This window comes from Mauremys reevesii, linkage group 25, assembly GCF_016161935.1.
Source record: "Mauremys reevesii isolate NIE-2019 linkage group 25, ASM1616193v1, whole genome shotgun sequence".
In the NCBI taxonomy this organism is placed as follows: domain Eukaryota; kingdom Metazoa; phylum Chordata; order Testudines; family Geoemydidae; genus Mauremys; species Mauremys reevesii.
The window spans coordinates 235,578-263,189 of NC_052647.1; the positions used below are offsets into that span (position 1 = coordinate 235,578).

At 55.6% G+C, this 27,612-nt stretch overlaps 1 protein-coding gene across 13 annotated transcripts in view; it reads right to left on the reverse strand.

Moving 5' to 3' along the window:
- PNPLA6 (patatin like phospholipase domain containing 6) overlaps positions 1 to 27,612 on the reverse strand; it is a 67,561-nt gene that overhangs the window by 1,730 nt on the left and 38,219 nt on the right. For 6 of the 13 annotated variants that reach the window (XM_039513926.1, XM_039513921.1, XM_039513924.1 and 3 more), the window contains 16 exons: positions 18,925 to 19,000; positions 18,060 to 18,200; positions 17,913 to 17,976; positions 16,414 to 16,582; positions 12,831 to 13,013; positions 12,303 to 12,421; positions 11,722 to 11,878; positions 10,946 to 11,062; positions 10,671 to 10,740; positions 6,731 to 6,850; positions 6,046 to 6,162; positions 2,806 to 2,954; positions 2,086 to 2,238; positions 1,604 to 1,720; positions 936 to 1,032; positions 648 to 748 (listed from right to left, as the gene is read on the reverse strand). In XM_039513926.1, coding sequence (XP_039369860.1) covers positions 648 to 748; positions 936 to 1,032; positions 1,604 to 1,720; positions 2,086 to 2,238; positions 2,806 to 2,954; positions 6,046 to 6,162; positions 6,731 to 6,850; positions 10,671 to 10,740; positions 10,946 to 11,062; positions 11,722 to 11,878; positions 12,303 to 12,421; positions 12,831 to 13,013; positions 16,414 to 16,582; positions 17,913 to 17,976; positions 18,060 to 18,200; positions 18,925 to 19,000 — 1,950 coding nt within the window. Of the gene's footprint in view, positions 1 to 647; positions 749 to 935; positions 1,033 to 1,603; positions 1,721 to 2,085; positions 2,239 to 2,805; positions 2,955 to 6,045; positions 6,163 to 6,730; positions 6,851 to 7,187; positions 8,850 to 10,670; positions 10,741 to 10,945; positions 11,063 to 11,721; positions 11,879 to 12,302; positions 12,422 to 12,830; positions 13,014 to 16,413; positions 16,583 to 17,912; positions 17,977 to 18,059; positions 18,201 to 18,924; positions 19,001 to 27,612 lie in introns of those variants that run through there. The other 7 variants (XM_039513922.1, XM_039513928.1, XM_039513929.1 and 4 more) reach the window with 7 other exon arrangements.

Genomic DNA, 27,612 nt, shown 5'->3' on the forward strand with positions numbered 1-27,612 from the left:
AGGAGAGCTGCCCCCAGGGCAATCGCCCTGCCTCTTCCCAGCTTGGGGCAGGGACGATTCAGGCCTGTTTAGTGAGAGCTGGGTGAGGACAAGCCACGTGGCCAGGAGCCCCCCTCCTCCCAAGCACACCAGAGTCATCCAGGGCAACATCTGGGTCCACCCAGGCCCCATATTGCGGTGGGTTGGGCTGGTCCCCATACTCAAGAGGGGAAAGTCCATTTCCCACACCCTCCCACCTGACTCTTAGCTCCACCCCCAGGATCTGGGCTCCGGAGTTGGGCAATGCCAGCCTAAGCGTGAGGAGCCCAGGAGCTGGCATGGAGAGTGTGAATGGGAACCCCACCCCCAGAGGAATGGGGGAGTGTGGAGAGCACCCCATGGGGAGCCTGCAATATTTGTGCAGGGAAGGGGAGCATGGTCCCAGGGGCTGGGGAATCCAGGCCCACCCTTGCTCCCTGGAGCATGGGCAGCAGCATCTGGGACCAGCGCTCCCTACAGCTGCCAGAACAGTGGCACAGACGGAGCCCCACCTGGGCCAGCTCCCCCATTGGAGGAGGCAGGGGGCAGTGAGAGGGTCCCAGGAGAAGCAGCTGGGCACAGGACACCTCCTCCCCATGGAGCAGAGGCCAGAGCTTAGTCTCAAATACCTCAGTGTGGATCCACCCTGCCGGCGCTAACAGCTCCTCCTCTCCCCGCGCGGGGTCCAGCCCTTCCTCCTCGTACTCCGTCAGGTAGTCAGATTCCTCACCTGGGATGGGAGCACACATGGGGCTGTCAGTTGCTCCTGGCCTGGCCCCGGTGCCCCTCAATCCCGACCCACAGTCCCCCCTTCTATCCCAGTCCTAGCCCCCCTTCCCCAGCCTTGCTGGGGCCCCAGAATCCTACTGGAGCGACATGGGCAGAGAGCCCTGCGTTGCGCCCCCTGCCCCACTCACCATCAGCGTAGCCATCGGACAGGTAGCACTTGGCCGGCTCGATGCGAGACACGATCTCGGCCAGATCAGTGAACCCCGCGCTGGGGCAAGTCAGCACCTGGGGGTGAGAGCCAGGCTAGAGATGCCCCCACCAGGTAGCCTGGGGGGGCTGGGACACAGGGAGGAAGTGCTATGTGGCCTGAGCTAGAGAGCGAGTGGTTCAGGAGGGCTCCAGTGGGTGAGAACAAGGAGTGGGGGGCATTGTGGCAAAGGGCAAGTCAATTCTTGGGTCAGGCTCTCACCCCATGCAGGTAGCTCTGAGTCCAGTCCCGAGGGGATCCCCCACTTTGCCAAGGGGCTGGGGGTTCCTGCTCGGCCTAAGGACAAAAGGGACCAGAGCCACATGATGGCCCCTGCTGGAACTGGGGTCTGCACTGATGAGGGAGGGCACTTCCTTGCCAAGCCCCCCCACTCCCTTTGGAGCCCCCAGCCCTACCACTTGGGGTGCCAGGGCTGAGCTGGTTGTTTCCCCTACCCCAGGCACTGCACCTTGGGGCTGCCACAGCCAGGACGCTGTAGGAACGTCAGCTTGGCACAAAAGGGAGCTAAGTGGCTGGAGTGTGACGAAGCACACACTGTAGCTACCCATCCCCTGCAGGCCCCTGCCCCACTGCTGCCCCCTCACTCACATCCATGCGCTTGCTCTCGTAGAAGTCGGCTGAGCGCCGGTCCTTCACCATCTTCTCAATTATGTCACCGCGGCACCAGCCGCTGAACACCACCTTGCCATGCTGGTAGCCCACGTCCTGCATGAGATGGATGGGCAGGGTGAGGGGCCCACTCCTCCCAGCCAGCTGCGGGGGGGACTGGCCAGGCCAGGCTGCGCCCACTGCAGAGCAAGGCATGGATTTGCCCTGGGTGCTCCGACGCAGCTTGGGAGCTGCTCCTCATAAGGGTGGCCATCAGATTTCCAACCCAGCCCCCCTGAGCAGGGCCTCTCCCTCCCCAACCTGGGCACAGACAGTGGCCCAGATCAGGGCCTCCCACCCTCCCCACCCCAGCCAAGTGCAGACCCCAGCCTCCCAAACCCTGGTGAACACAGACCCTCCCACCCCCCAGATCAGGGCCTCTCACACTCCCCACCCCCGTGGCCCAGGCCATCTGGACTCACGTAGATCTCATCAAACTTGCCAAAGTCCATGGTTTTGAAGCGGTCGATGGGCGGGCGAATGTATTCGCAGTAGGAGCTCGACTTTACTACCTCCAGCTGGCGCACACACGACACATAGGCCAGGCGCGACTGGATCTCCGCCATGTCAGGCACCTGTATGTGTGTGGGGAAAAACAGGAGTGTCCTGCAAGCCCCACCTGGGACAGCATCCTGAAGGGGGCTGCAAGGGACAGTCTCTCCTACTTTCTGCAGGTCTCTCTCACACACACCCACCCCAAGCTGGCTCAGTCCAGCTGAGTGGCTGGAGCTGGATCCCAGCTGAGGCATGAAGAGTGACTGTGCCCAGCCAGCCTGAGGGAAGCCACCTGGCTGCCAAGGCAGGCCCACATGCTCAGGCAGGAGCAGCCCTGGGAGGCAGGGACTGTGGCGGAAGGGACCCTGCCAGAACCTAGGGCTGTCGCTGCCCTTGGGGTCGGGGACAGAGGGATGGCAGCAGCAGAGAGTATGGAAGGGGGAGAGGGATAGTGAAGAGCCCCAGCCCTGGGTGGGTGGGGCCCTCCTGCCTCCCCTCACATGCCCCCCTGGCCTGCAGCATGGGACAGGTGTGGCCCAGGTGGCCAGGATGTTGTGCCCGGAGGCAACAGGAGAGATGGGGCAGGTTCCCCTTGGAGGGGGCTCTTGGGCACGGAAGCCGGCAGGGCAGGGCAGGGCAGGGCTCACCTTAACCTTCTGGGCCCAGGGATTGAGGCGTTTCCACAGCAGCCACCAGCCTGAGAGGCTGTCGCCGTAGTTGCAGAGGTCAGTCTCATCCTGGCTTCCCACGTCGATGGCAACCACTGTCTTGGCACCCATGTTCCGGGCAATGTCCGCTAGTGGCAGAGAGAGTGCATCAGGGGTGGCGGCCCAGAAGACAGTTGCACTGCTGGCTCCCCATGCTCCTGCCTGTTGCCATTAGGGCAGCTCCCCACCCCATGCCCCAACCCTCAAACACAGCTGGGGAGCAGGGCAGAGCCCCAGCCACAAGCAGGAGATGGGGAGCAAAGCCAGGTTTGCAGCAACCACTTTTCTCCCCTCATCCCCATTTGTGTGGGAGGCGTGAGCAGCATGAGAGCAGGCAGGGTAGGTGGGGGTGGCTCCGCAGCACCAGAGAGTTCAGGGACACCTTCCCACTAGCACTGCCCAGCTGGCCAGGCAGGGAGCTTCCCAGTGCAGGGTCCAGCATGGCCAGATCTTCCCCATCCCCCCTCTAAATTTCTCTGTGTGAAGTGCAGATCCAGCTCACCCAGCCTCCCCCTTCTGGCTCTGCTTGCATCCGAAGAAGTGGGTATTCACCCACGAAAGCTCATGCTGCAAAACTTCTGTTAGTCTATAAGGTGCCACAGGATTCTTTACTGCTCCTTCTGGCTCTGTTCTGCCTGGGAGCTCCCCCTCCATGGCACATTCAGAGGGCAGTAGGAACCAGCAAGTCATCCCATGCAAGGACCTCCGGCCAGACAGGCTGCAGCAGGACTGTCCCATGCTGAACTCTGGACTCCGAACTTCGACCCATTGCAGTGCTGGGGAGGGCCCAGTGCAGCTCCAGGGGTAGAGCACAGCTGCTGGAGCAGTGTGTAAATGGCTGTCTGTCAAAGACCTGCTGAAGGCTTACCCAAATCTGTGACTGCCAATGGGTGCAGTCTCTTCTGTTAGGCTCTATGGAAGGAGCAATTAAGCCCCTTTATGAGGTAACTGTAATCAGAAGCCATTTCCCAAGGCAGTGGGTTGGTCACATGGCAAGGCCAACCATAAGCTGAACTGCATGGGCTGAAGGCTTCCCTGTAAGTTTTTGTAATATTTTTGGAAAGTGTGTGACTCAGTTTCCCTATTGTATAATGCCACCCCCTGGGTATGAAGGGGTTAATTTCTCCTCAGGGACAGGGAGATGAGAGATGAGGTGTGGGTGTTATGCAGACAGGTCTGGGGTGGTTTGAATGATCAAGAACTGTCCCCATATGGACAAAGTTGCCTTGGAGACACAATGACCAGGCAGTGACTGTTACAGACTGGAAGCTGAGGGGAGCACAGCAGGACAGCAGCTGAGACAAAGGGAGCAGGTGTATGTGTGTGGAGGGTGTTAAGATGGCTGCTGCCCAGCAGGAAGATTGAGAATGCAGGAGGTTTGGAGCAGAGGCTACTGCTAGCAAAGGCTCTGAGTTCAGACAAACCTGCGTCCTTGGTCCTGGAGGCTAATGAAGAGGGCATGGTCTGAACAGGCGGTGCGGTGTCACTGTCAATCCCTGCTGGCTGCATCGCTGCCAAAGGAGTTGAGTCTCTCACAGGGGTCTACACTCAACTGGACCCACTGGGGAGCCCCGGCGAGAAACAGGGGGGCTAGAGCCTGAAGTCTCAGAGTTGTGGGTAGGGGCGGCTCTAGGAATTGCGCCGCCCCAAGCAGGGCGGCACGCCGCGGGGGGCGCTCTGGCGGTCGCTGGTCCCGCGGCTCCGGTGGAGCATCCGCAGGCACGCCTGCGGGAGGTCCACCGGAGCCGCCTGCCGCCCTCCTGGCAGCATGCCGCCCCAAGCGCGTGCTTGGCGCGCTGGGGTCTAGAGCCGGCCCTGGTTGTGGGGCTCGCCCTTGCAAAGAGAGGAGGCCTGGGGCCTAGTACAACCATAGGGGCATCCTGAGCATGATGGGCACCTTGTGACACCAGGAAAGAGTGGGGATTGGTTGAAGCTGTGAGGACCTGAACGTGAGCAGCCGGCAGCAGCAGTAGTGGTGGGGGTGGCCATGACGGGGAGCAGAGACAGAGCTCTAGGGGTACAGGTCAGGCAGTTGGGAAATCTGGATCAAGGAATGTGCCTGCTGCTGTTTGCTCCTGCTGCACCCATGGGAAAAAGGCTGGAGGCATTCTTGGTCCACAGACAGAACCACCTGGCTGGGAGCAGCCATTTCCCTGTAGGAGGAGACCCCGGGAAGGCCTCACTTCACTGGGGCTGAAGGGGGACAGGGACATTCCAGGGCCGGACACGTTCACGCTCAGCCCAGCTCCTGCATTAGCACTAGGAACCGCCACTCGTGGAGCCCACCTGGCCCAGGTTCTTCTTGTTGCTTCTTCTGAGCATCAGCAACAAGACTGGTGCTAAGTTCCAAGCAGCCAGACTCTGCCCCTCCCTGTGGCTGCCTGGCCACGCTGGCACCATTTGGCTGCAGCATGGATCAGCAGGTGCTGATGCACGAGGCTGAGCTCAGTGCGACTCCACGCAGCTGCAAAGGGAACCTGGTTCCTTGAGACCTCGACTGTTTGCTCTGGAGCCTCAGGTACAAGCCTCCCCAGTCTCTGCTCGGGGGCTTGTGGGGCCAGGGCTGAGGGAAAAGCTCCATGGGTAAAGAGCTGGGTGCGGTTTCAGCTGGGGAGCAGCCTGGGCTTCTTCCACTGCCTTTGCTCCAGTTTAAGAAGCCCTCACCCAGGCTGGACCACAGCACTGCAGTTCCATAATGTCCAGTCCTCAGCCTGACTCCAAGGGGGAGGCAAAGCAGAGATCCCCCACCCCCATTCCCCACTTGGGATGCCAGGGACAGCAGACAGCAAGAATGCAAAGCAGTCAATGGGGAAGAACTGCTCCCCTACACACACATATAACATGAGCCTGCCCAGCTGGTCGTGGCCCAAGGTGCTGCACCAGCCTCACAGGGTGGTGGGAGGGAAGCCCCCCTCCCGGAGCAGGATCCCCACTTCGGGCGAGTTGCTGGTTTTAACAATAACATTTCTCCACGCCAACAGAAGGGCAAGAGGCCTGGGCCCCAACTCAGCTGTGAAGAGGGCTCTAGTGCTGCGGAGACACCAGCGAGGGCGGCGATGGAGATGCGTGCCAGGGCAGAGCCAGGCAACGGGGGCAGAAAACGCTGGCAGCGGCGGTGCCTCCCTCAGTGGCCTGCTTCGCAGTCTGTGAGCAGCATCTACATCGGCGGCAAATACTTGCCTGGCAGGTTGTTGATGTAGCCACCGTCCATCAGTAAGTTGCCGTCCTTGGGGTCACAGAGTGGCGGCAGGTACCCGGAAAGGGTCATGCTCGCTCGCACATACCGCCACAGTGAGCCTAACCGGCAGGAACAGACGCAGTCAGGAGACGGCCTCTTGCAGGCCCTGAGCCCCGAGGGAGGGAGGGCGCCCCTGGCACCCAGGCTGGGGAATCTGCACAGCGCGGCGACAGGCATGGCCCTGGAGCCAGCAAGAGACTAGCCAACTGCCTAGAGCTCAGCCAGGGGGCTGGGGCCCATCCTTGTCCCTTGCTCTGGAACAGGTAGTGCGGTGCCTTGGATTGACTCCCAAAGGCCTCAGAAGAGACCGAGCACCTGGCCTGGTGGCCGAGGCTCCCAGCGCCTCCTCCCGTGAGGTGCAGATTTCTCAGCTTGAGCAGCACATGTCTGGACAGGGTGCTGGGATCCAGCCTGTGCCCTCAGGCCTGTCAGAACCAGCCCTCGCCAAAGAAGGACAAGCTATGGCATGGAAGGAGGCAGTGGCTGCAGCCCAACTTGGAGCAGCCATGGCAGAGTATGGTGGGCAGGGGTTGCAACCAGTTGCCACCCCGGCCCAGCCTGGCCCTCCCTTCCAAGCCACGCTGGTCATCCTCGTGGCCCAGGGCCTGAGGAGCGCATGATGCTGACCTGGGACATTGTTAACATAGCAGCCGTCCACAAGCAGGTGGCTGTCCTTGGGGTCGCAGAGAGGAGGCAGGTAGGGGGGATAAGATGCACTGGCTCTGATGTAGCGCCACACACTGCCTGCTGGAGGGAGAGGAGACAGTCACAGGGGATGGGGACAGCACAGACGGAGAGAAGACAGGAAATGACATGACAGAAGCTTTAGAAGTCCAGATGCCCACTACAGCAGGGGTGCTAGGAGGTCTCTCCAGCCTGGCAGGGAGAGGGCACACCGGCTCAGACACGGGGTGGTCTGTGCTAGGAGTCAGGCTGGGTGTGGGAACAGGTGTCCCCTGCCACCCCCCGCCTAATACAGGGACAGGCCCTTGTGACATACCCAGAAATCCACCCCACCACCACCACCAGAGGAGGGACCAATTCCCTCCTCTGCCCACTCCATTCCCCTCAGCCCACTCCAGCTAGTGGTGGCTACACTGACAACTGGGCTGGGCTATTCTACCTACCCCAACGCCCTGCTGGCTCTCCCTGCCATGGGGCAGTGCCAGGCCCTGGCCCAACAAGACGCTGCTGTGTGCTTGCTGGCAGAAGGCTGCTCGGCAACAGGCAAACGGGCATGTTGTGACCAGCACTCAAGGGGCTGCTGGACCCCTGGGGCCAGGCCAGCTAGAGAATGAGGCTGTGCAGACTATGAATGCAGTTGGCTGTCAGGAGCTCTTTGCACGACTTTGCCTCAGCCTGCAGCCTCCACCGTAGACAGAGCTCTTCACTGCCTGTTGGGCTGACATTCCAGCAGGGCAGTAGTGCAGAGCTGAGCACAGAGGGTCATTAACTGGCCTGGGCCTTCACCCAGCCAAGACCCTGGCTCCCCGACCCCGTCCCCCAGAAACTGGTTTGCTTGGCAACACCACGAGGGAGGATTCTGGTCACTTGCAGAGGCTGACAGCAGCTTTACCAGAGGCCTCTTTTTCAACAGCTCAAGGTAAGGGAAGCTGCTGAGGGAGCCAGATTCGGAGAGGAGACCCTGCCTCCCTGGTGCCCCCAAGGACTGCCTGGGACGCGAGAGCAAGTGAGTGAACCTGTGCTCAGGAGGGTGGTGTTTTCTATAGGAGCTGTATCCTCAGGGTGTTTCTCATACTTAGGTAAAGAGCACTCATGTCACACGGCTGTGCAGAGGGCCTGTGCTCTATGCTACACCTAGCCCAGGGCCCTGGAAGAGGGGACCCAGCAGCTCACCTTTTCGGAGGGACTTGGGAGAGGGCATTTCAATTACTGGGGAATCTGAGGGGTCAGCACTGAGCTCGGGGCTATGTAGTCACAGTACGCTCAGGAGAAGGGGCTAGATAGATGGGAGCACCCCAAGAGTATGCCTAAAGGAGCCCAAGTTGAGGGCTCAGACCCTGGGCATCCAGCAGCTAGGTGCCCTTACAGCAGCCTGGTGGGGAGCTGGCAGGGTGCACCAGACCGGATCGGTGGTAGGAGTGCCCTACTGCAATGGGAGGGCCAAAGGCAGTGGGGTTGGGCCAAGCTCCCCTGGCAAAGGGCTGCCACGGCTCAGAGCTGGAAGCCCAGCAGAGTGCTCTCCTGTAACCTTGCAGTAACCCAGCCAGCATGGCCAGAACAGACAAAGGGCGAGTGGGGCAAGCCCAGGGCACACAGACGCCAGGACAGAACTATCCAGGGCAGGAGGCAGCAGCACAGGCTGGGCACTGCGGGTCCAGGAGGAGATTGAGGCACACGCTGAGATGGTGGTGCAGGGAGTCCCAATCATTGCAGGAGGCAGAGGCCCCGTTCCATGGGCTTTGGGGGAAGGGCTTTGGCTGATTGCTCTGGATGCCAGCTGAGGATCCCTGGGTAGGACAGCAGGGTCCTGGTAGGGGGGAAGTCTTCCCCTGGCATCTCCCCAGGAAGAGAGCACTCACACAGACACACAGCAGAGCCAGCCCTGCCCCTCCCTAACTCAGCTCCCTGTCCCTGTCCCCCGGGCTCAATGAGTTAGGGATGAGTGGGGGTTAGTTGGCGTTAGGACAGACAAGCAGGCAGAGTGAGAGCCAGGCAGTTACAGCTGCTGGAGCGCCCCGTGGACAGGCATGGAAGCATCAATGTCCCAGGTGAGATCAGGCGCCTGTGACAGATGAGGCATAAGATGAGGACCAAGGGCAGAGACTGAGTTTGAACCAGCAGCACCCCCGCACCTACCTCTCCTGGGATCCCCCAACCACCACCACATGAGTGCAAGGACAGAACGCTATCCCTTGTGTGCCCCAGCCCCGCCACATGCACCCCCCTCTAGCTGCCTCCCCCAAGAGCCTCCAACCACCACCACCACCACCTGAGTGCAAGGACAGAACATTGCCCCTTGTCTATCTCAGCTCGAACCTCACCACACCCCCACCCACTCACCCCCACAGCAGGCCCTCTCCTCCACCCAGAGCTCCCAACCACCACCACCCAAGTGTAAGGGCAGAATGCTGCCACAGCTCCCCCCAGTGACCTAGAGCAGCCCCTGCTGCTGCTGCTGCTAACATGCCATCCAGCTGGCCCAATGAGGGTGTCAGATGACAGGAGGGCTGCTCAGGCCAGCGGTGAGGGGCAGGGGGCAGCAAGGTTAGTGTGTCCCATAGCCCCATCTTGTGCTCTCCCCACACAGTCAGGAGTGGGGGGTGTTACCAGGGGTTAGTGAGTAGCAGAAGTGTTACAAGCAGGGAATGGGGGAGGAGCCAGACAGTGACCAAGTGGGCAGTGGGGGGTGGGTGGGAGGGACTCGTTGTGGGGCCCCAACTCTGACTGGGAGCAGCATCAGCAGCTCTTGGGCCTGGGTTCTGCTGGCTCAGGCCAGCCTTTGCTGCCCCCAGAAAGACAGGAATGGTGTCTGGCTGTTTGGAGAGTCTGGGCCCTGAAGCCAGGTGATTAAGGGGAGCCAGCAGCTCCTGCTGCCCAGTGCAGAGCCATGGGTAGGGGAAGCCCCTGGCCCTTGTGTTTGGCCCCAGTCAATTCAGGTGGAGTGCTCCCTATAGGGGGTTTCCCAGAGCCTGGCTTTGCCTCTAGCACAGCCCTGGCAGCAGAGCCCTAGCGCTCCCTGTGCCATCAACGGCAGCTTCTGCCCCGGCTCTCTCGCAGGGGTGGAGACCTTTATTTCAGCCCATCACTCCTAATTAGACCTCTGGGGCCCTGCTCTGACAGCCCCTGCCCTTCTTTCAGCCCTTTCCTCTAACACTATCATTCGCTGCAGGGCAGGATGCTGAGGGGCCCTGCTAGGTGTGGGAGCAAAGGGGGCAAGCGCAAAGACATCGAGATGGCCATGCCCAGCCCAGTCCCTCGCTGTGTTTGTGGATGGCTTGGCAGTGGGGTGACCCATGCCAGCTGATGTGGGCTAGGGGTTACAAGCACTGCTCCCTGGGGGATCGGGGGCACTCTCTACAGCAGGCGATTCCCGTCCTTAGAGACACTGGCTCAGCGCCTGAGGAGCAGCACTGCTCAGCTAGGGTTGCCAACCCTTCAGGTTTGGCCTGGAGTCTCCCGGAACCAGCATTGATCTTCTGGTGACTATTGAAAGCAATCAAGGAGATTTTAATAGGCTATTTTAAGAAAATGACATCACGTCAGGTTGGAAAAAAAAATCCCCCGAAATAGCATAGAGATGCCAGCTCTGACTGAAGCTGAGCCCAGGCCTGGCGTGGCCACGTGGACCCATCAAGCACACACACAGCGGGGCTCTTTGGAGAGAGAGCCAGCAGGGGCTGAGACAGGCTAGTGAGGCCCGTTACTCTCAGCAACCAACCAGGCTCTATCCTACATGCTTCACTACTAGCTCGGGGGCAGGAGAGGCCTCTGGCCCTGGGCCCTCACATGAGCAGGATGCTGAGGATTTGGGCCCCAACAGCCAGGGCACCATGCACCTGGTGCAGCCTGGGACACACCGTGGGTGTGAGGTGCAGGCGCTTACCGTCCTTGTGGACCCGCATGGCCGAGGCTGTGATGTCTGTCGTCACGTTGAAGTAGGGGAGCCACAGATCCTGCAGGAGCACAAAGGTCTAATCAGAGACACGTTACAGCTCAGGATGCTGCTGTGGGGGCTGCGCAAGGCACCACGCCCCTTGGACAAGGCCAGGCTTCAGGGAACACAGCTGCCAGCAGGGAGCATTGATCAGGGCTGCCCAGCAAGAGGCTACTGTGAGTGTTCTGCACCAGGACCCTGCCCAGCTTCCTGGACCCACCTACCTCAATCTGCTTGTCCTGGAAGACCTTGTTGATGCTGGTGTTGAAGGCCGAGCCGGAGAACATGGAGGTGATGGGGTAGGTGAGGTCCAGGACTGTCTCAAACACGGAGTTCATGCTCTGCAGGAGGAGGGTGAGGGGTCACTACGTGGGTGGCACAGCCCAGCACAGGCAGCGTTCCAAGTCCAGGCTCATGGGGACAAGCAGGGAGGAATGTCGAGGAGATGGCAGCAAGTGAGGGTGTGGCATGTCCTCCAGCCAAAGCACCGTATGCCAACTAGCATGACGGGTTGTTACTGGGGAGGCTGCAATTCCCACCGGAACCCCCTGCTGCCCTAGCCTGCTGCATGTGCAACAGAGGCTGTCGTGCCTAGCAGCACAATGCTGAGGCACACCATGGGGCGCTCTGCTCCAAGCCAAGCAGACATCCCATGGCCAAAGGGAGGACAAACCCCCACAGCCTGCAGGGGGTTTGGCTCTAAACCCACAGGACAGAGCTGCATAGCATGTGCAGGGGGCAGAGAGGCCTGCAGCAGAGAGAGCCTAGAGGTTCTACAGGCCCTTTCAGACAGACTGATCAGGCCCCAGTGGATGCTGGGACCTCTGTATTGCACTTGCTGGCTGTGAGGACCAGCTCCCAGTGCCTGGACCTGGCTGCCAGCGGCTGTGGGGAAGGCTGGGTTATGGGGTGGCAGCTCTGGGAGGGGCTGGTTTGGGGAGTTCTCCTGCTCCCACCCTCCCAAGTCTGGCCCTGCCCCACAGCAGGCCTTGCCTCTTACCTTGGCCCATTCACGGGCACGCTGCTTGGTGCGCACAGCACTGCGCTCTTCAGCATAGAGAGCCCCAATGAAGGAGCCAATGGATGTGCCCCCGATCAGGTCAATGGGGATCCCGGCTTCCTCCATGGCCTTGATCACCCCAATGTGCGAGCAGCCCCTGTGCCGGGGAGGGAGGGGTCAGAGCCCAATGGCAGGCAGGGACCCTGCCCCAGGGGCCATCACATGGCCCCGAACTCTGCAACATGCCACGCAGCTACCATGTCTCTAATGGGCCAGGCAGCCAGGATGTCTGTGATGGTGCTCCCAGGATGCACTGCTCTGGGCAGGGTGGTGGGCAGCAGGGTCACTGTCCCAGCCCCACTCCCATGGCCCTTATTGGGAGGCAGTGTTTGTGTACCAGTAGGGACATGGGGCTGGGAGCCAGGACTCCTGGGTTCTATCCCCGGGTTTGTCCCCCCTGCCCACTGTAAAGCTGGGGTTGTAGGTGCCTATGGCCCCCCACTGGGGGCTGGTTTGCGCCTGGGTGCAAAGGAGTGCCATGGGAATTCAGTGCCCCAGCCAGGCCCTGTCTGAGCCCCTACCTGGCCCCTCCTCCTCCCAGCACTAGGGCAATGCTGTTGCCAGTCAGGACTCGTGCCAGGCGGGAGAAGTCGCTGTGCCGGTCAGCGTCCTTCTCGAAGACCTTCGCGTACATCTCCCTCTGCAGGGCCAGGAGTGAGAGTCAGACAGGCTGCCACCCCTCAAAGCAACCCCATACAGCACGCATGCACCCCCAGAGCCCACTCCCCACCCCACATCAACTCCTTCCCACACACACAGCACCTTCTCACCCCCTTATAACAGGGAACCCCCCGGCTCTGCACCCCGCACTCCAGAGAGGTCTGATGCCATCACAGACCTATGCCAGGCTGGCATCAGGCTCTGCCCAGGTTAATGCCATGGAAGGCAGCAGAGGCACCACAAGGACCAGACTGGCCTGGGGGTCTTTTCTAAGACAGCAGCTCTGTGCCCACCCCCATGGGGTCTTATCTTCCTTAGCACAGACAGCTTCACTGTGTGGCACCATGCTGCACCAGCCCAAAGGGTCCTGGGGACGAGAGGGACAGTACCAGCTTGTTGGGGCTCCGGCGGGAGAAGACACGGCGTGGGCACTTGATGTGAAGGTGTCCTGAGCACCAACTGCGCATGTTGAGCCACTCAACGGTGCGGGAGGGGCTGGGGCCATCCTCCCGGTGCAGCAGAATCAGCTGCTTCAGGGCACGCACGGCAGTGTTCTCCAGCATCTGCTCCAGCTGCAAGGGCAGAACAGGGGCCCCTAGAATGAGCCAACTCCCTGACGGAATAATCCCTGCCCCAGCACAGCACACACAGCCCCATCCCAATGCACAGATGCCCTCCCCACCCCCCACAAGCCTCCATCCCTGCACGACATACACAGCGCCCTGCCTCTGCACAACCCCCTCAGTGGGCAAATCCCCCCCACCATGAGCCGCTGCAGCCCAGCCCAGCCCACAGTTCCCCCGTCAGGATGAGCCCCCTACCCCTGTATGGCACGCACAGCTAGGGTGACCAGATGTCCTGATTTTATAGGGACAGTCCCGATTTTGGGGGCTTTTTCTTTTATAAGCACCTATTACCCCCCATCCCCGTCCCGATTTTTTACACTTGCTATCTGGTCACCCTACGCACAGCCCTCCCCAGCAGGAGTCTGGAGGGAAGTTGCAGAAGGGACGTGGAAGCTGGTCATAGATTCCCACACCAGAAAGGACCACTGTGATCATCAAGTCTGACCTCTTGCCTGACACAGGTTAGAGACCTGTCCCCAAGGATTCCTAGAGCAGATCTTTTAGACCAGTGGCTCTCAGCCTTTCCAGACTCCTGTACCCCATTCAGGAGTCTGATTTGTCTCGCGTACCCCAGGTTTCATCTCACTTCAAATCTATTTGCTTACAAAATCAGACATAAAAATACAAAAGTGTCACAGTAGAGTATTACTGAAAAATTGCTTCTTTCCTCATTTTTACCATACAATTATAAAATCAATCAATCAATTGGAATATAAATATTGTACTTACATTTCAGTGTAGAGTATATAGCGTGGTATAAACAAGTCATTGTCTGTATGAAATTTTAGTTTGCACTGACTTCGCTAGTGCTTTTTATGCAGCCTGTTGTAAAACTAGGCAAATATCTAGATGAGTTGATGTACCCTGGGAAGACCTCTGTGTACCCCCAGGGGTACACGTGCCCCTGATTGAGAACCACTGTTTTAGACAACATCCCATCTTGAGTTTAAAATGATGAGTGATGGAGAATCCACTGCGACCATTGGTCAGTTGTTTCAGTGGTTAATCACTCTGTATATCTCCACTCTGACTTTGTCTAGCTTTACGAAGAGCCCTGCAAAGCTGCAGATATCCGCTTTATATCTGGGGATGTGGATATCCACGGACCATTTTCCGGCTTGTGGCTCGGATGCAGATACAGATGTTGTCTCCGTGCAGGGCTCTGCAGCATACTCTAACCCGAAGGGAGGAGCTGTCACCAGCCCTCAGGCGCCTGCTCAGCTCTCTCAATCATATGATGCTGAGCATTCTGGGAGTTGTAGTCCCCAGCTTGCTCAGTCAGAAGAGATAAACTACAGCTCCCAGAAGGGAGTGAGCCAAGTGCCATTTGAAAGAGATGTAGTTGTACTTTAAATTAGCGGGCAGCAACTGCGGTGCTGTGAGGAGAGCAGCCTGTCAGTCCCGGCCGCGCCTGTGTGCGCTAGACCTGCTGTGGCTGTATAGGCCTGTCCGAGCCACTGGGAGGATGGCGCTGCACACGAGGGCTCAGGATTGTAGCCTCTGTGCCCAGGGCAGGGCAGGACATAGGGTTGCCAACCCGCCAGGATTGGCCTGGCGTCTCTAGGAATTAAAGATTAATCTTTAATTAAAGATTATGTCATGATGAAATCTCCAGGAATATATCCAACCAAAATTGGCAACCCTAGGCAGGAGGGGCAGCAGGGACAGAGCCATCGGCGAGGCAGGAGGTCTCTGGGGAGAAGTGGGGGCAGTTGGGGGTCAGGGACTTGGCACAGTCCTGTGTCACTGCTGCATGGTGACCTGTGAAGCTATTAGTAGAGCCTTGGATATCTGTGGATATCCCCATTCACAGATGCAGATATCCAAGGACAATTTTTGCGGATCACGGATCGGATGCGGATATACATTTTTGTATCCGTGCAGGGCTGTAGATTTAACTATCAATCAGCCATTGGATCACATTAGACCTTCCTCAGCTAGATTGATGAGCCCAGTAGCAAATATCTGTTCCCCAAGTAGGAACGGAGATCTAGTCACCCCTTAACCCTCTCTTTGTTATGCTAGATAGAGCCCCATGAGTTTGACTCTAACGCAGGTTTCTAATCTTTTAATCTCATGGCTCTTCTCTGACCTCTCTCCAATTTATCCACATCCTTCCTGAATTGCAGGCAGCAGAGCTGGACACAGGAATCCAGCAGCAGTTGAACCAGTGCCAGATATGAGGTTAAACCTCCCACTCGAGAATCTCCTGCTTATGTATCCCAGGATCGCATTAGCCCTTCTGGCCACAGCATTGTGCTGTGGGCTTATGTTCAGCTGATTGTCCACCACGACCCCCAAGTCTTTTTCAGGAGTCCCTGCTTCCCAGGACAGGGCCCCCCACCTTGTCAGCATGGCCTACAGCAGGGGTGGGCAAACTACGGCCTGGGGGCCACATCTGGTCCTTCAGATGTTTTAATCCAGCCCTCAAACTCATGCCGGGGAGCGGGGTCCAGGGCTTGCCCCGCTCCAGCACTCTAGCCAGGAGCTTGCCTCGCTCCACGCGTCCTGTGGCTCTGCGCAGCTTCCGGAAGCAGCGGCATGTCCCCCCTCCAGCTCCTATACATAGGGTCAGCCAAAGGGTTCCGCAGCTCCCATTGGCCAGGAACCATAGCCAATGGGAGCTGCAGGACAGCGCCTGCAGATGGGGCAGCGCGCTGAGCTGTGCCTCCGTGTAGGAGCTGGAGCGGGGACATGCCGCTGCTTCCAGGAGCTGCTTGAGGTAAACACCGTCTGGAGGCTGCACCCCTGATGCCCTCCTGTGCCCCAACCCCCTACCCCTGCCCTGATCCCCCTCCTGTCTTCTGAACCCCTTGGTCCCAGCCCAGCGCAACCTCCTGCACCCCCAACCCCACCCCAGAACCTGTATCCCCAGCTGGAGCCCTCACCCCCCTCCACACTCCAACCCTCTGCCCCAGGCCAGAGACCCCTCCCGCACCCTGAACTCCTCATTTCTGGCCCCACCCCAGAGCCTGCACCCCCAGTTGGAGCCCTCAGCCCCTCTCGCACCCCAACCCCCAATTTCATGAGCATTCAGGGCCCACCATACAATTTCCATACCAGATGTGGCCTTCGGGCCAAAAAGTTTGCCCACCCCGGCCTACAGTCTTTGCTCGTAGATGTAGACATTTACACTAAACCAGATCAAAACAGATTGTTTGCTTGTGTCCAGCTCACAAAGTGACCCTAATTGCTCTGTCATCTGAGAGTGGGGACAAGGGAGCCCCGACGGTGCTTCCAGGCTGTACTCCACAGGCCGATGCAGCATCCCAGACCATGATGGCCACCACCATGGGCTCAGGATGCAGCGTTCCCCCGGGCACTGTACACAGGGCCCCAGCCTCACCTTGCCTAGGGCTGGCTCCTGGTCCCCCAGCCCAACAATGAGGATGCAGTCAGCTTGGCGGATGCAGCGCACAGTCCAGGGCGTCAGTGTGCAGTCGGTCTGGTACAGCACAATGCGGTGGATGTCCTCCTGCTGCGCCAGCCAGCCTGACAGCCGGTACTCTTGGATGCTGCCAGGGAGGGGATGTCAGCAGGCAGCCTCCAGCTCTGTCCTGCCCCACCCCATTGCTCCAACCCCTGCTTCTGGCCTTCCTCCGAGCTCCCACCATGCAGCCCCTCCTTCCCTCTGCCTAATTCCCGGATGGCAATGGGGACCCTTCCCCCAAGCTCCCAGCAAGCAGTTCTCCAGCTGCACGCTCTGACAAAGTGGAAGGTTTTTTGTAATATTTTTATGAAGCCTATGTATGCCTGAGTTTCCCCTATATGCTGCATTGTTAGCTAGTGGGGTGTGAGGAAGGTCTGTTTGCTCTCTGGCCAGGCTAAAAAACACAGGTGTGAACAGCTCCTAGCTGTCTGGGGCTTTAGCTCTTGAGAAGACAATGGCAAATCCAGTTGCCCAGTCACAGATCACTAGCAATCAACGACCCAGAGAGATGACTTCCCCTCTTGGCAGGGGGGCTGAGCCGCATCTCCCCAGTTTGGGAACAGAGAACTGGGGGAGGGGAGATGGGGGTGTTAAGTGTGGGCTGTAGGAATCAGTTGGGGGCACACCTAAACTGGGACAGAGCGATCAGAGGGACAGAGCTCTGGGCTCTGTGCTGACCAGGATGGACTCTGCTGTAACTTCCCTTTCTCTGTGCTAGCCAAGAACTTTCTTTGCTGTGTTCCAGCCAACTAATAAACACTTCTGTGTGACAGCACGGGCTGGGTGTCCCTGCAGATGCTGGTGGAGGAGGAGCATTACTCCCTGAGATTGTACAAGTCTCCCTCAGGTATCTGCCTCAGCTGGACTTGCCGAGTGGAGCTCCCGGTGTGAAGCAGGGGTGATGAAGGCCCAGAGGTCCAGCCTAAGGAGGTGGTGAAACTGTGTGGCTTTGGCCTGGAGGGAGAGTGAGACCCCTAGGGGGTCTGGCTCACTGAAGGGGTTCTCCCAGGACTGTTCCAAAGCTGGGGCCATAGCACTGATCCTGGAGACCCGTGCCACACCCCTTCCAACAGGGATCCTCTGCTACCTCCCAGCAACCAGCAGGACACCCCGCTCCAAGCTCCTAATGAGCAGCCCCCCAGCTATGTTCCCCACCACCACCACACCAGGACACCCACCACCCCCCGCCCATTGTTCCAGCCCATCTCCAATAAGGATCCCCTGCTGCACCCTCTCTTGGAGAGGGCCCTGCTATCAGCCAGCTAGACCCCACCCTCTGTGCCCCAATGGCACAAGCCCCATAGCACGGCCCTGCAGGCCCCACATGGTGGGGGGGGGCTTTTATGGAGAACAAAGAGATCAGGGACTAGGAGCCAGCCCCTTCAGTCCACCTACCGCCTGTGCCAATCCCCTACCTGTCCAGTGCTGAGGCACCAAGTCGTGCTCGGATGATGTCACTTGTCAGAAGCAGGGTGGGACCTGGAAGAGTGAACAGGACCATCACGCCGGGCCTGCACCCCAAGCATGACCAGGAGCAGAGCGAGGCTCTGGCCCTCACTCACCTATGGCGTTGAGGGCATGCTCCAGCTCCAGCGTGAAGGCTGCCATGGGCACATCGTCACACACTGGCAGCACTGCCACCGTGGACAGGTTACTAGCTGGGTTGGTTAGCTCTGAGCTGGAGGCCACACCAAGACTGGAGCCTGTGGGAAAGACAGAGTGACCAACCGTCTGAGGGGCCCAGAGGGTAAGACACCCACCAACCGAGAGTTCCCGGCCAATGGCAGCTGCGAAGTCAGTGCTTGGGGCGTGGGCAGCGTGTGGAGACCCCCTGCCCTCCCGGGGCCACAGGGATGTGCTGGCCGCTTCCGGGAGCAGTGCGAGGCCAAGGCAGGTAGGGAGCCTGATTTAGCCCAGCTGCGCTGCCAGACTTTTAGCAGCCTAAAATCTCCTGGTTTGGCTTCAGTAGCCTCTGGGAGATAGAGCCCGATTCCAGGAGACTCCTGGCAAAACCGGGAAGATTGGCAACCCTATCAACTGAACAACTGCGGGACCCGGTCTGGAGCTTTGCCCTGTGATGCCCAGCATCAGTGCTGGCCTGGACCGCAAGGAGAGGAGCCAGTTCCCACCCCAACCAGGGAGCCTGGCTCTCTGCTCCAGCCATAGCAGCTCCTGCTTCTAGCCCTGGAGCCCTGCTTTAATCCCCAGGGTGGGTCAGTCCCCAGCAGGTCTGCCAGTTGCTTCTCAGGTCTTGACTGTGGCTGGTGGAGGAGAAGCAGGGAAATGCCAGCAGCAAGCCACCTCCCCTGCATGGTGATGAAGTCACAGCCTGGAGCACCGGCTAGGGACAGAGGGCCCCGTAACTCTGACAGGCTGCGCCCCCATTAGGGCAAGTTGCAATTTAACCCTCCCCCACAAAGCCCCTACCTGTGAAGGGCCCGCACAGCTGCTGTAGGTTCCCAAGGATCTTCTGGCTCAGCAAGTGGATCAGGCGGGTCACAACCTGTCAGAAACAGCAACCAACCCAGGTCAGAGACGAGGGGATCTGGGTGTGTGTGGAGCATGTGGAGAGGGGCAGGACTCAGCCCAGCCAGCCTCACAGGAATCCCAGGGATGCTCTTGTTTGCCAGCCCATCTCTGAGGGCCCAGGTGCATGTGTGTGTGGGGAGAACAAGTGCCAGAGTGCCAGGGCACCAGGGAGCAGGGCTCAGGGTCCTGCTCGGCTTGGACATGGCATGAGGTGAAGTTTGCCCTGGACGGACAGGTGTGAAACACTTCCTGCGCCCCCTGGTGGCTGGGTCCAGAACCACATGCTACTCCTTTGCACTGTGGGACTCAGGAAGGGGATGACCCAGGGAACAGAATGCTGGCATTATCATGGCAGTGGGACATGGGCATCAGAGCTCTCCCTTAATCAGTGCAGAGGCCAGACCCAGCAGGAGGCTGGCAAACCCAGCCCGGGCTAGACCAAGATGTCCTCTGCCCCCTCATGCTTCCCAGGCATGCCTGGAGTCAAATCATCATGTAGGGGGCAGGGATGGCAGCTGAGTACATCAGGCCACAGGTTCCACAAGGGGACGATCAGAACTGGAGAACACTGTGTAATTCAGAAACTCTGACCCCTCTCCCTCATGAGGGGTGTGGGTGTTGCTCCCCCATGGCCTGGACAGAGAGAACAGCCCCATCCTGCTACAGAGATGGGCACACTCAGGTCCTCCCTGGACAGCCACCATCCCTGAGCAGCGCTTCAACGTGGCCCTGGCCTCAGCTTGCGAGGACGCTGGATGGGAAGCTCACAGACTTAGGCCTGGTCTACACTAGTTGGTTATTTAGGAATTAGCCAACTTAATTCAAAAAAAAAAAAAAAAAAAAAGAAGATTCTGTCCACACGACCTTAACCTTTTTTTCTATTTAAAGGGTTCTTTAATCCGATTTCTGTACTCCACCTCGGGAAGTGGATTCACGCTTAAATCGAGATCACAATCCCGGGTTACAGATATTGTGGACGTGATTCGATGTTATTGGCCTCCGGGAGCTATCCCAGAATGCTCCCTTGTGACCACTCTGGACAACACTGTCAACTCCGATGCACTAGCCAGGTGAGCAGGAAAAGCCCTGTGAACTTTTTAATTTCATTTCCTGTTTGGTCACCATCAGCACAAGGTGACCATCAACACAGTCCATCATCACAGGCGACCATGCAGTCCCAGATTCGCAGACAAGCTCCAGCATGATCCAAACAGGAGATACTGGATCTCATTGTATGTTGGGGAGATGAATCTGTTATGGCAGAACTACATTCCAAAAAAAACCAAAACCAAAAACAAACAAAAAAACAAAAAACGCAAATATGTATGCTAAAGTCTCCAGGATCATGATGGAAAGAGGTTACTCCAGGGACACAGAGCAGTGTCGTACAAAAATCAAGTTGCTCAGGCAAGTGTACCAAAAAGCCAGGGAGGCAAACAGTCGCTCTAGGTCACAGCCCCATCCATTCTGCTTCTACCATGAACTGCATGCAATTATGGGGGGTGACGCCACCACTACCCCACCACTGTCTGTGGACACCTGCGGGGGGGGGGGGGGGTTGCACGGAGCGAGGAGGATGAGTCATTGGAGAACGAAGAGCAGGAGGAGGAGGAGGACGAGAGTGCACAGGCGGCAAGTGGGGAATCTGTTTTGCCACCTAGCCAGGCACTATTCTTAACACTGGAGCCAATAGCCTCCCCCCACTCCCAAGGCGGGCTCCTGGACCATGACCCTAGAGAAGGTACTTCTGGTGAGTGAGAGTCTGATCAGAGCGACGTGGTAGGGGGCGAGGGGGAAACCCAGCTGTGCTGGGCTGTTTGTGTTTAGTTTAAAGGGCTCATCCCTGCCCAGAGCCTCATCAGAGCCACACAGTGGGTGCCGGGGGGTGGGAGGGTGTTGTGTTGTGTGAAGCGATCATCTCAGAGAGCCCGCAGGCCCTCCTTTTATATGGCAAACCTACCAGGCATTGCTTACTATGGGAAAGGGGCCCAGCAGTTTGAAAGCATTTAAATTAATGTGGAAGAAGCAGAACCTGGGCTGCCTGCAAGATGAATTCTGTTGCCCGTGTGTGATGGCTTACTCACACCAAAGTGGCAGGCACTTCAGTATAAGAGGCAAAATGCTAACTTGTACAGAAAGAACATGTACTGTGTACTATGAATTGCCTGTTTCACTGAGAAGAGTGTCCCCTTTGTTCTCTGAAATGTATTTTAAAATACTACCCTCCCTTTTTCTCCTCCTGCAGGTGCAAATTTTTCAACGCGGCCCCTATCTACTCTATCCCAGAGACTGGTCCAGATTAGAAGGTGGAAAAAACTATCTCGGGACGACATGTTTGCCGAGCTCATGCAGTCCTCCCGCACTGATAGGGCCCAGCTGAATGCATGGAGGCAAACAATTGCAGAGTCCTGTAAAGCATTACAGGAACATGAAGAGAGGAGGGACACGCGCGAGGAGAACAGGCAGGACACTGTGGTCAAGCTCATGGGGGAGCAAATTGACATGCTCCGCTGTATGGTGGATCTAATGCGGGAAAGGCAGCAAGACCACAGACTGCCGCTGCAGCCCCTGTATAATCGCCCTTCCTCCTCCCTAAGTTCCATAGCCTCCTCACCCAAACGCCCAAGAACATGAGGGGGGAGGGGGGCTATGGGGACCCACACACTCAACCCCAGAGGCTTGCCCAAGCAGCAGAAAGTTGGCATATGCAAACTTTTGATTTGGTTTCTGGACTTGTCCTTCCCTCCTCCTCCACCCCCGTAACCCAATACCCACCCCCTTCCTCCGGTCTACCTTCTGATTTCTCTCAATGTGTTGTGCAATAAATAATAAAGAAGGGTTTTTAAACAATTGTGACTTTATTTCCATATATATATATATAGATATATATAGATATAGATATAGATATAGGGGGTGGGTAACTTCCAGAGAAACAAACACAACCGTCACACCGTACCCCATGAAACCAGCTTTCAAAGCTTCTCTGATGTGCAGCGCACCCTGCTGCGCTCTTCTAATCACCCTGTTGTCTGGCTATGTGAAACTGGCCACCAGGCAAGTTGCCTCAACCTCCCACCCCGCCATAAATGTCTCCCCCTTACTCTCACAGATATTGTGGAGCATACAACACGCAGCAATTACAATTGGAATATTGGTTGTGCTGAGATCTAACCGAGTCAGTAAACTGCACCAGCGTGCTTTCAAATGTCCAAAAGCACACTCTACCACCATTCTTCACTTGCTCAGCCTATAGTTGAACTGCTCCTTACTACTGTCCAGGGTACCTGTGTATGGCTTCATGAGCCATGGCAGTAAGGGGTAGGCTAGGTCCCCGAGGAGAACTATAGGCATTTCAACATCCCCAACAGTAATTTTCTGGTCTGGGAAGTAAGTCCCTTCCTGCAGCTGTTCAAACAGACCAGAGTTCCTGAAGATGTGACTGTCATGCACCTTTCCCGGCCATCCTACGTTGATGTCGGTGAAACGTCCCTTCTGATCCACCAGTGCGCTTGCTGCACCATGGAAAAGTACCCCTTGTGGTTTATGTACTAGCCGCTCCGGTGTGCCGGGGCCCGGACAGATGGAACGCATATCCCTATCACCCCGCTGCAGTTAGGGAACCCCAGCACATTAAAGCCATCCACAATGGTCTGCACATTTTCCAAAGTCACTACCCTTGATAGCAGCTGGTCAATGATTGTGTTGGCTATTTGCAGCACAGCAGCCCCCACAGTAGATTTGCCCACTCCAAACTGATTTCCGACTGATCGGTAGCTGTCAGGCGTTGTAAACGTCCACAGTGCTATGGCCACTCGCTTCTCAACTGTGAGGGCTGCCCTCATTTTGGTGTCTTTGCACTGCAGGGCAGGGGACAGCAAGTCACAAAGTTCCATGAAAGTGGCCCTATGCATACGAAAGTTTCGCAGCCACTGGGAATCATCCCAGACCTGCAACACTATGCGGTCCCACCAGTCTGTGCTTTTTTCCCAGGCCCAGAATCAGCGTTTCACAGCATGAACCTGGCCCAACGCCACCATGATCTCCCAATCACCACATGCCGTGCTTCTAGGAACGTCTGTATCCATGTCCTCATCAGTATAGTAATCTTGTTGTCATCGCTTCCTCGCCCGGTTTTGCAGGTACTGCACATACTGCTGGATAACGCGCGAGGTATTTACAATGGTCAAAACTGCAGCGGAGATCTGAGAGGGCTCCATGCTTGCCGCACTATGGCACCTGAATGGGTAATCCTGGAAAAAGGGCGCGAAACATAGGAGAGCTGTTCGGTTCAAGATGGCCAATAAAAGGTGGTAAATGGTTGTCTTCTATAGCTTCCATGGGAGCCCAAGACAGACAACATGGAGAAATTAGCTAGTGATGCAAGAGCGGGAGAGCAGAGATTGCGGCGGAAGCTGTGCTGCTTAGTACACGGTGGCCAAAAAAAGGCAGGAAATGGTTAAATAAAAGAGTAGATAGAAAGACGGGAGGACATGCGAGGTGGATTCATAGTCTGCTGGCAGTATGGCGTCTGCCATAGCTTTCACGGAGGGAGGAGTGAGTGACGACACACACCCAGAAACACCTGCGAGAATGTTTTTGCCCCATCATGCACTGGGAGCTTAACCCAGAATTCCAATGGGTGGTGGGGACTGCGGGAATTGTGTGATAGCTTCCCACAGTACACCACTCCGACATTCGATGCTGGCCTCAGTACTGTGGATGCACTCTGCTGAATTCACGCGCTTTAGTGGGGACACACAACACCAAATGTATAAAATTGCTTCAGAAAATTCAAATAGAATAAGTTCAAATTAATTTCACACTGTAGACGTACCCTTAGCCTTTAAGACCAGAAGGGACCATCATGATCATCTAATCTGACCTCTTGCACATTGCAGGCCACAGAATCTCACCCACCCACTCCTGTAATAGACCCCGAACCTCTGGCTGAGTTACTGAAGTCCTCAAATCCTGATTTAAAGACTTAAAATTACAGAGAATCCACCATTTACACTAGTTTAAACCTGCAAGTGACCTGTGCCCCATGCTGCAGAGGAAGGCGAAACCCCCACAGGGTCTGTGCCAATCTGACCCAGGGGAATCTTCCTTCCCGATCCCAAATCTGGTGATCAGTTAGACCCTGCACATGTGGGCAAGACCCAGCAGCCAGAGACCTGGAAAAGAATTCTCTGTAGTAACTCAGAGCCCTCCCCATCTAGTGTCCCATCTCCAGCCATTGGGGATATTTGCTGCTAGCAGTCGCAGATCAACTACATGCCATTGTAGGCAGTCCCATCATCCCATCCCCTCCAGAAACTTCTCAAGCTTAGTCTTGAAGCCAGTTAAGTTTTTTGCCCCCACTGCTCTCCTTAGGAGGCTGCTCCAGAACTTCACTCCTCTGATGGTTAGAAACCTTCATCTAATTTCAAGCCTAAACTTACTGATGGGCAGTTTATATCCATTTATTCTTGTGTCCACATTGGCCCTTAACTTAAATAACTCCTCCTCCTCCCCAATATATATCCCTCTAATGTATTCATAGAGAGCAATCAGATCTCCCTTCAGCCTTCATGTGGTTAGGCTGAACAAGCCAAGCTCTTTGAGTCTCCTCTCAGAAGGTAGGTTTTCCATTCTTCTGATCATCCTAGTCGCCCTTCTCTGCACCTGTACCAGTTTGAAGTAATCCTTCTTAAACATGGGAGACCAGAACTGCACGCAGTATTCCAGGTGAGGTCTCACGCCTTGTATAATGGTACTAACACGTCCCTGTCGCTACTGAAATACCACATCTGATGCATCCTAGGACCGCATTCGCCTTTTTCATGGCCACATAACACTGGTGGCTCATAGTCATCTAGTGATCAACCAATACACCCAGGTCTTTCTCCTCCTCTGTCACTTCCAACTAATACGTCCCCATTTTATAGCAAAAATTCTTGTTGTTAGTCACTAAGTGAATGATCTTGCACACTGCACTATTAAATTTCATCCCACTTCTATTACTCCTGCTTTCAAGGTAATCCAGCTCTTCTTGTGTGATATTCCAGTCCTGCTTTGTATTGGCAATGTCTCCCAACTTTGCATCATCCTCAAGGTTTATTAGCGCACACTCACTTTTTGTGCCAAGGTCAGTAATAAAAATGTTAAACAAGATTGGTCCCAAGACAGATCCCTGAGGAACTCCACTATAACCTCCCTCCAGCCTGACTGTTCCCCTTTCAGTGTGATCGGTTGTAGTCTCCCCTTTAACCAGTTCCTCATCCACCTTTCAATTCTCATTTTAACAAATAATTTCCTATGCGGAACTGCATCAAATGCCTTATTGAAATGCAGGTAAATTAGATCTACTGCATTTCCTTTGTCTAAAAAAAAGCAGTTATTTCAGAGAAGGAGATCAGATTGGTCTGGCAACAGCTACCTTTTGTAAAACCATTTTCTATTTTATCCCAATTACCATTAACCTCTATGTCCTTAACTACTTTCTCTTTCAAAATTTGTTCCACGAACTTGCATACAATTGAGGTCAAGCTAACAGGCCTGCAGTTTGCTGGATCGCTTTTTTTCCTTTCTTAAAAATAGGAACCATATTAGCAATTCTCCAGTCATAGACACTATCCCAGAGCTTACAGATTCATTAAAAATCCTTGCTATTAGGCCTGCAGTTTCCATGTACCAGTTCCTTTAATATTCTTGGATGGAGATTATCTGCCTCTCCACTCCCCGCTTAAACTTTTTGAGTTTGACTTCCACCTTGGATGTGATAATTTCTACTTCCATATATTCATTCCCATTATCCACTCTGCTGCTACCTCTAAGGTCCTCATTACTCTTATTAAAACCTGAGGCAAAGTATTTATTTAGGAGTTGGGGTTGGGCCAGGGCCATGCCCAGATAATCTTTAACCTCTACCCCATCCACAGTGCTTAGCAGCTCCACTTCTTCTTTCCTTGTTTTCTTCTTATTTATATGCCTAAAGAACCTTTAACGTTGGTTTTAATTTCCTTTGCAAGGTCCAATTGTGCTTGGCTTTCTGCAGTTCTCACTTCTCCCCTACCCTTTCTGACCCCCCAGAGGTCGCTTTCCTCGCTGATCTTTCCCATTATCTATTCCTTATAGGCTTTCTGCTTTCTCTTGATCACCTGTTTGAGCTGCTTGTTCATCCAGCGTGGTCTGCAACCCTTCCTGACAAAATTGTTCTCCTTGCCTGGGATGCAGGCTTCAGAGAGCTTCTGAACTTTGACAAAGTAATTCCACGCCTCCTCCACATTCAGATCCTTGGGTTCTTCAGTCCAGCCCATGTCCCTAACTAATTCCCTTCATTATTAAAAGTTTGTCCTTTTGAAATCAAGGCTCCTTGGTGTGGATCAATTTTTGTTTATCCTTCCATGTAGTTTAAATTGAATTAGCTCATGATTACTCAAATCAAGGTTGTCTCCTGCAAACAGCTCTTCTACAAGGGCATCACTGCTCACCAATATCAAATCTAAAATGACATCGCTTCATGTAGGTTCGGTGACTGTTTGGTGAAGAAATCTGTCAGTTATCACATCCAGGAAAACCTGGGCCCTGCTGTTATTAGTAGCACTTGTTCTCCAATCTATCTCCGGGAATTTAAAGTCTCCCATAATCACACAATTCCCAGTAGTATTTATTTCATTAAAAACATTGAAGAGGTCTTTATGCAGATCGGATCCTGGGGGTCTGTAGCACATCCCAAGCACTGTCCCAGGGGAATCTCTGGTAGCTTCTTCCCCAGAATGATTTTGGCCCAAACAGTCTCTGTCTTATCCATTCCATCACTTCTAATTTCTTTACAGTCTACTTCATCATTAACAAACAATGCTACTCCTCCACTTTTGCCTTTGTTTTGGTCTTTCTTGAACAGCACGTACCCCTCAATCCTTGTACTCCAGTCATGCTGTCATAAACATACAACTAAAGGTAGCATAAAATCCCTCCTTTACCTGTAAAGGATTAAGAAGCTCAGATAACCTGGTTGGCACGTGACCAAAAGGACCAATAAAGGGAGAAGATACTTTCAAATCTGTGGGGGAAGGTTTTTGTTTTGTGTTCCTTTGTTCTCTCCAGGTCAGTGAGGAACCAGGGCAGGGAAAATACATCTCCCTAAGCCATATCTGAACGAAGCATCTAATATTACAGAAATAGTAAGTAATAGCAAGGAAATGCGTTAGATTATCTTTTGTTTTAGCTTGTGAATTTTCCCTGTGCTAAGAGGGAGGTTTATCCCTGTTTTTGTAACTTTAAAGTTTTGCCTAGAGGGGAAATCCTCTGTGTTTTGAATCTTTTTGTTACCCTGTAAAGTTATCTTCCACCCTGATTTCACAGAGGTGATTCTTTTTTTTTTTAAAAATAAGCTTCTTTTAAGAACCTGATTAGGACACTGAAAAACAAAGACGCAGGGGGTTTGATCTGTGCTCACTTTGTAACCAATTGGTTAGGATATTATTCTCAAGCCTCCCTAGGAAAGGGGGTGTAGGGGTTTGGGGGGGGAATATTTTGGGGAAGGTAGGCTCCAAGTGGCCCTCCCTGAATGTTTGTTTAAAATCACTTGGTGGTGGCAGCCCA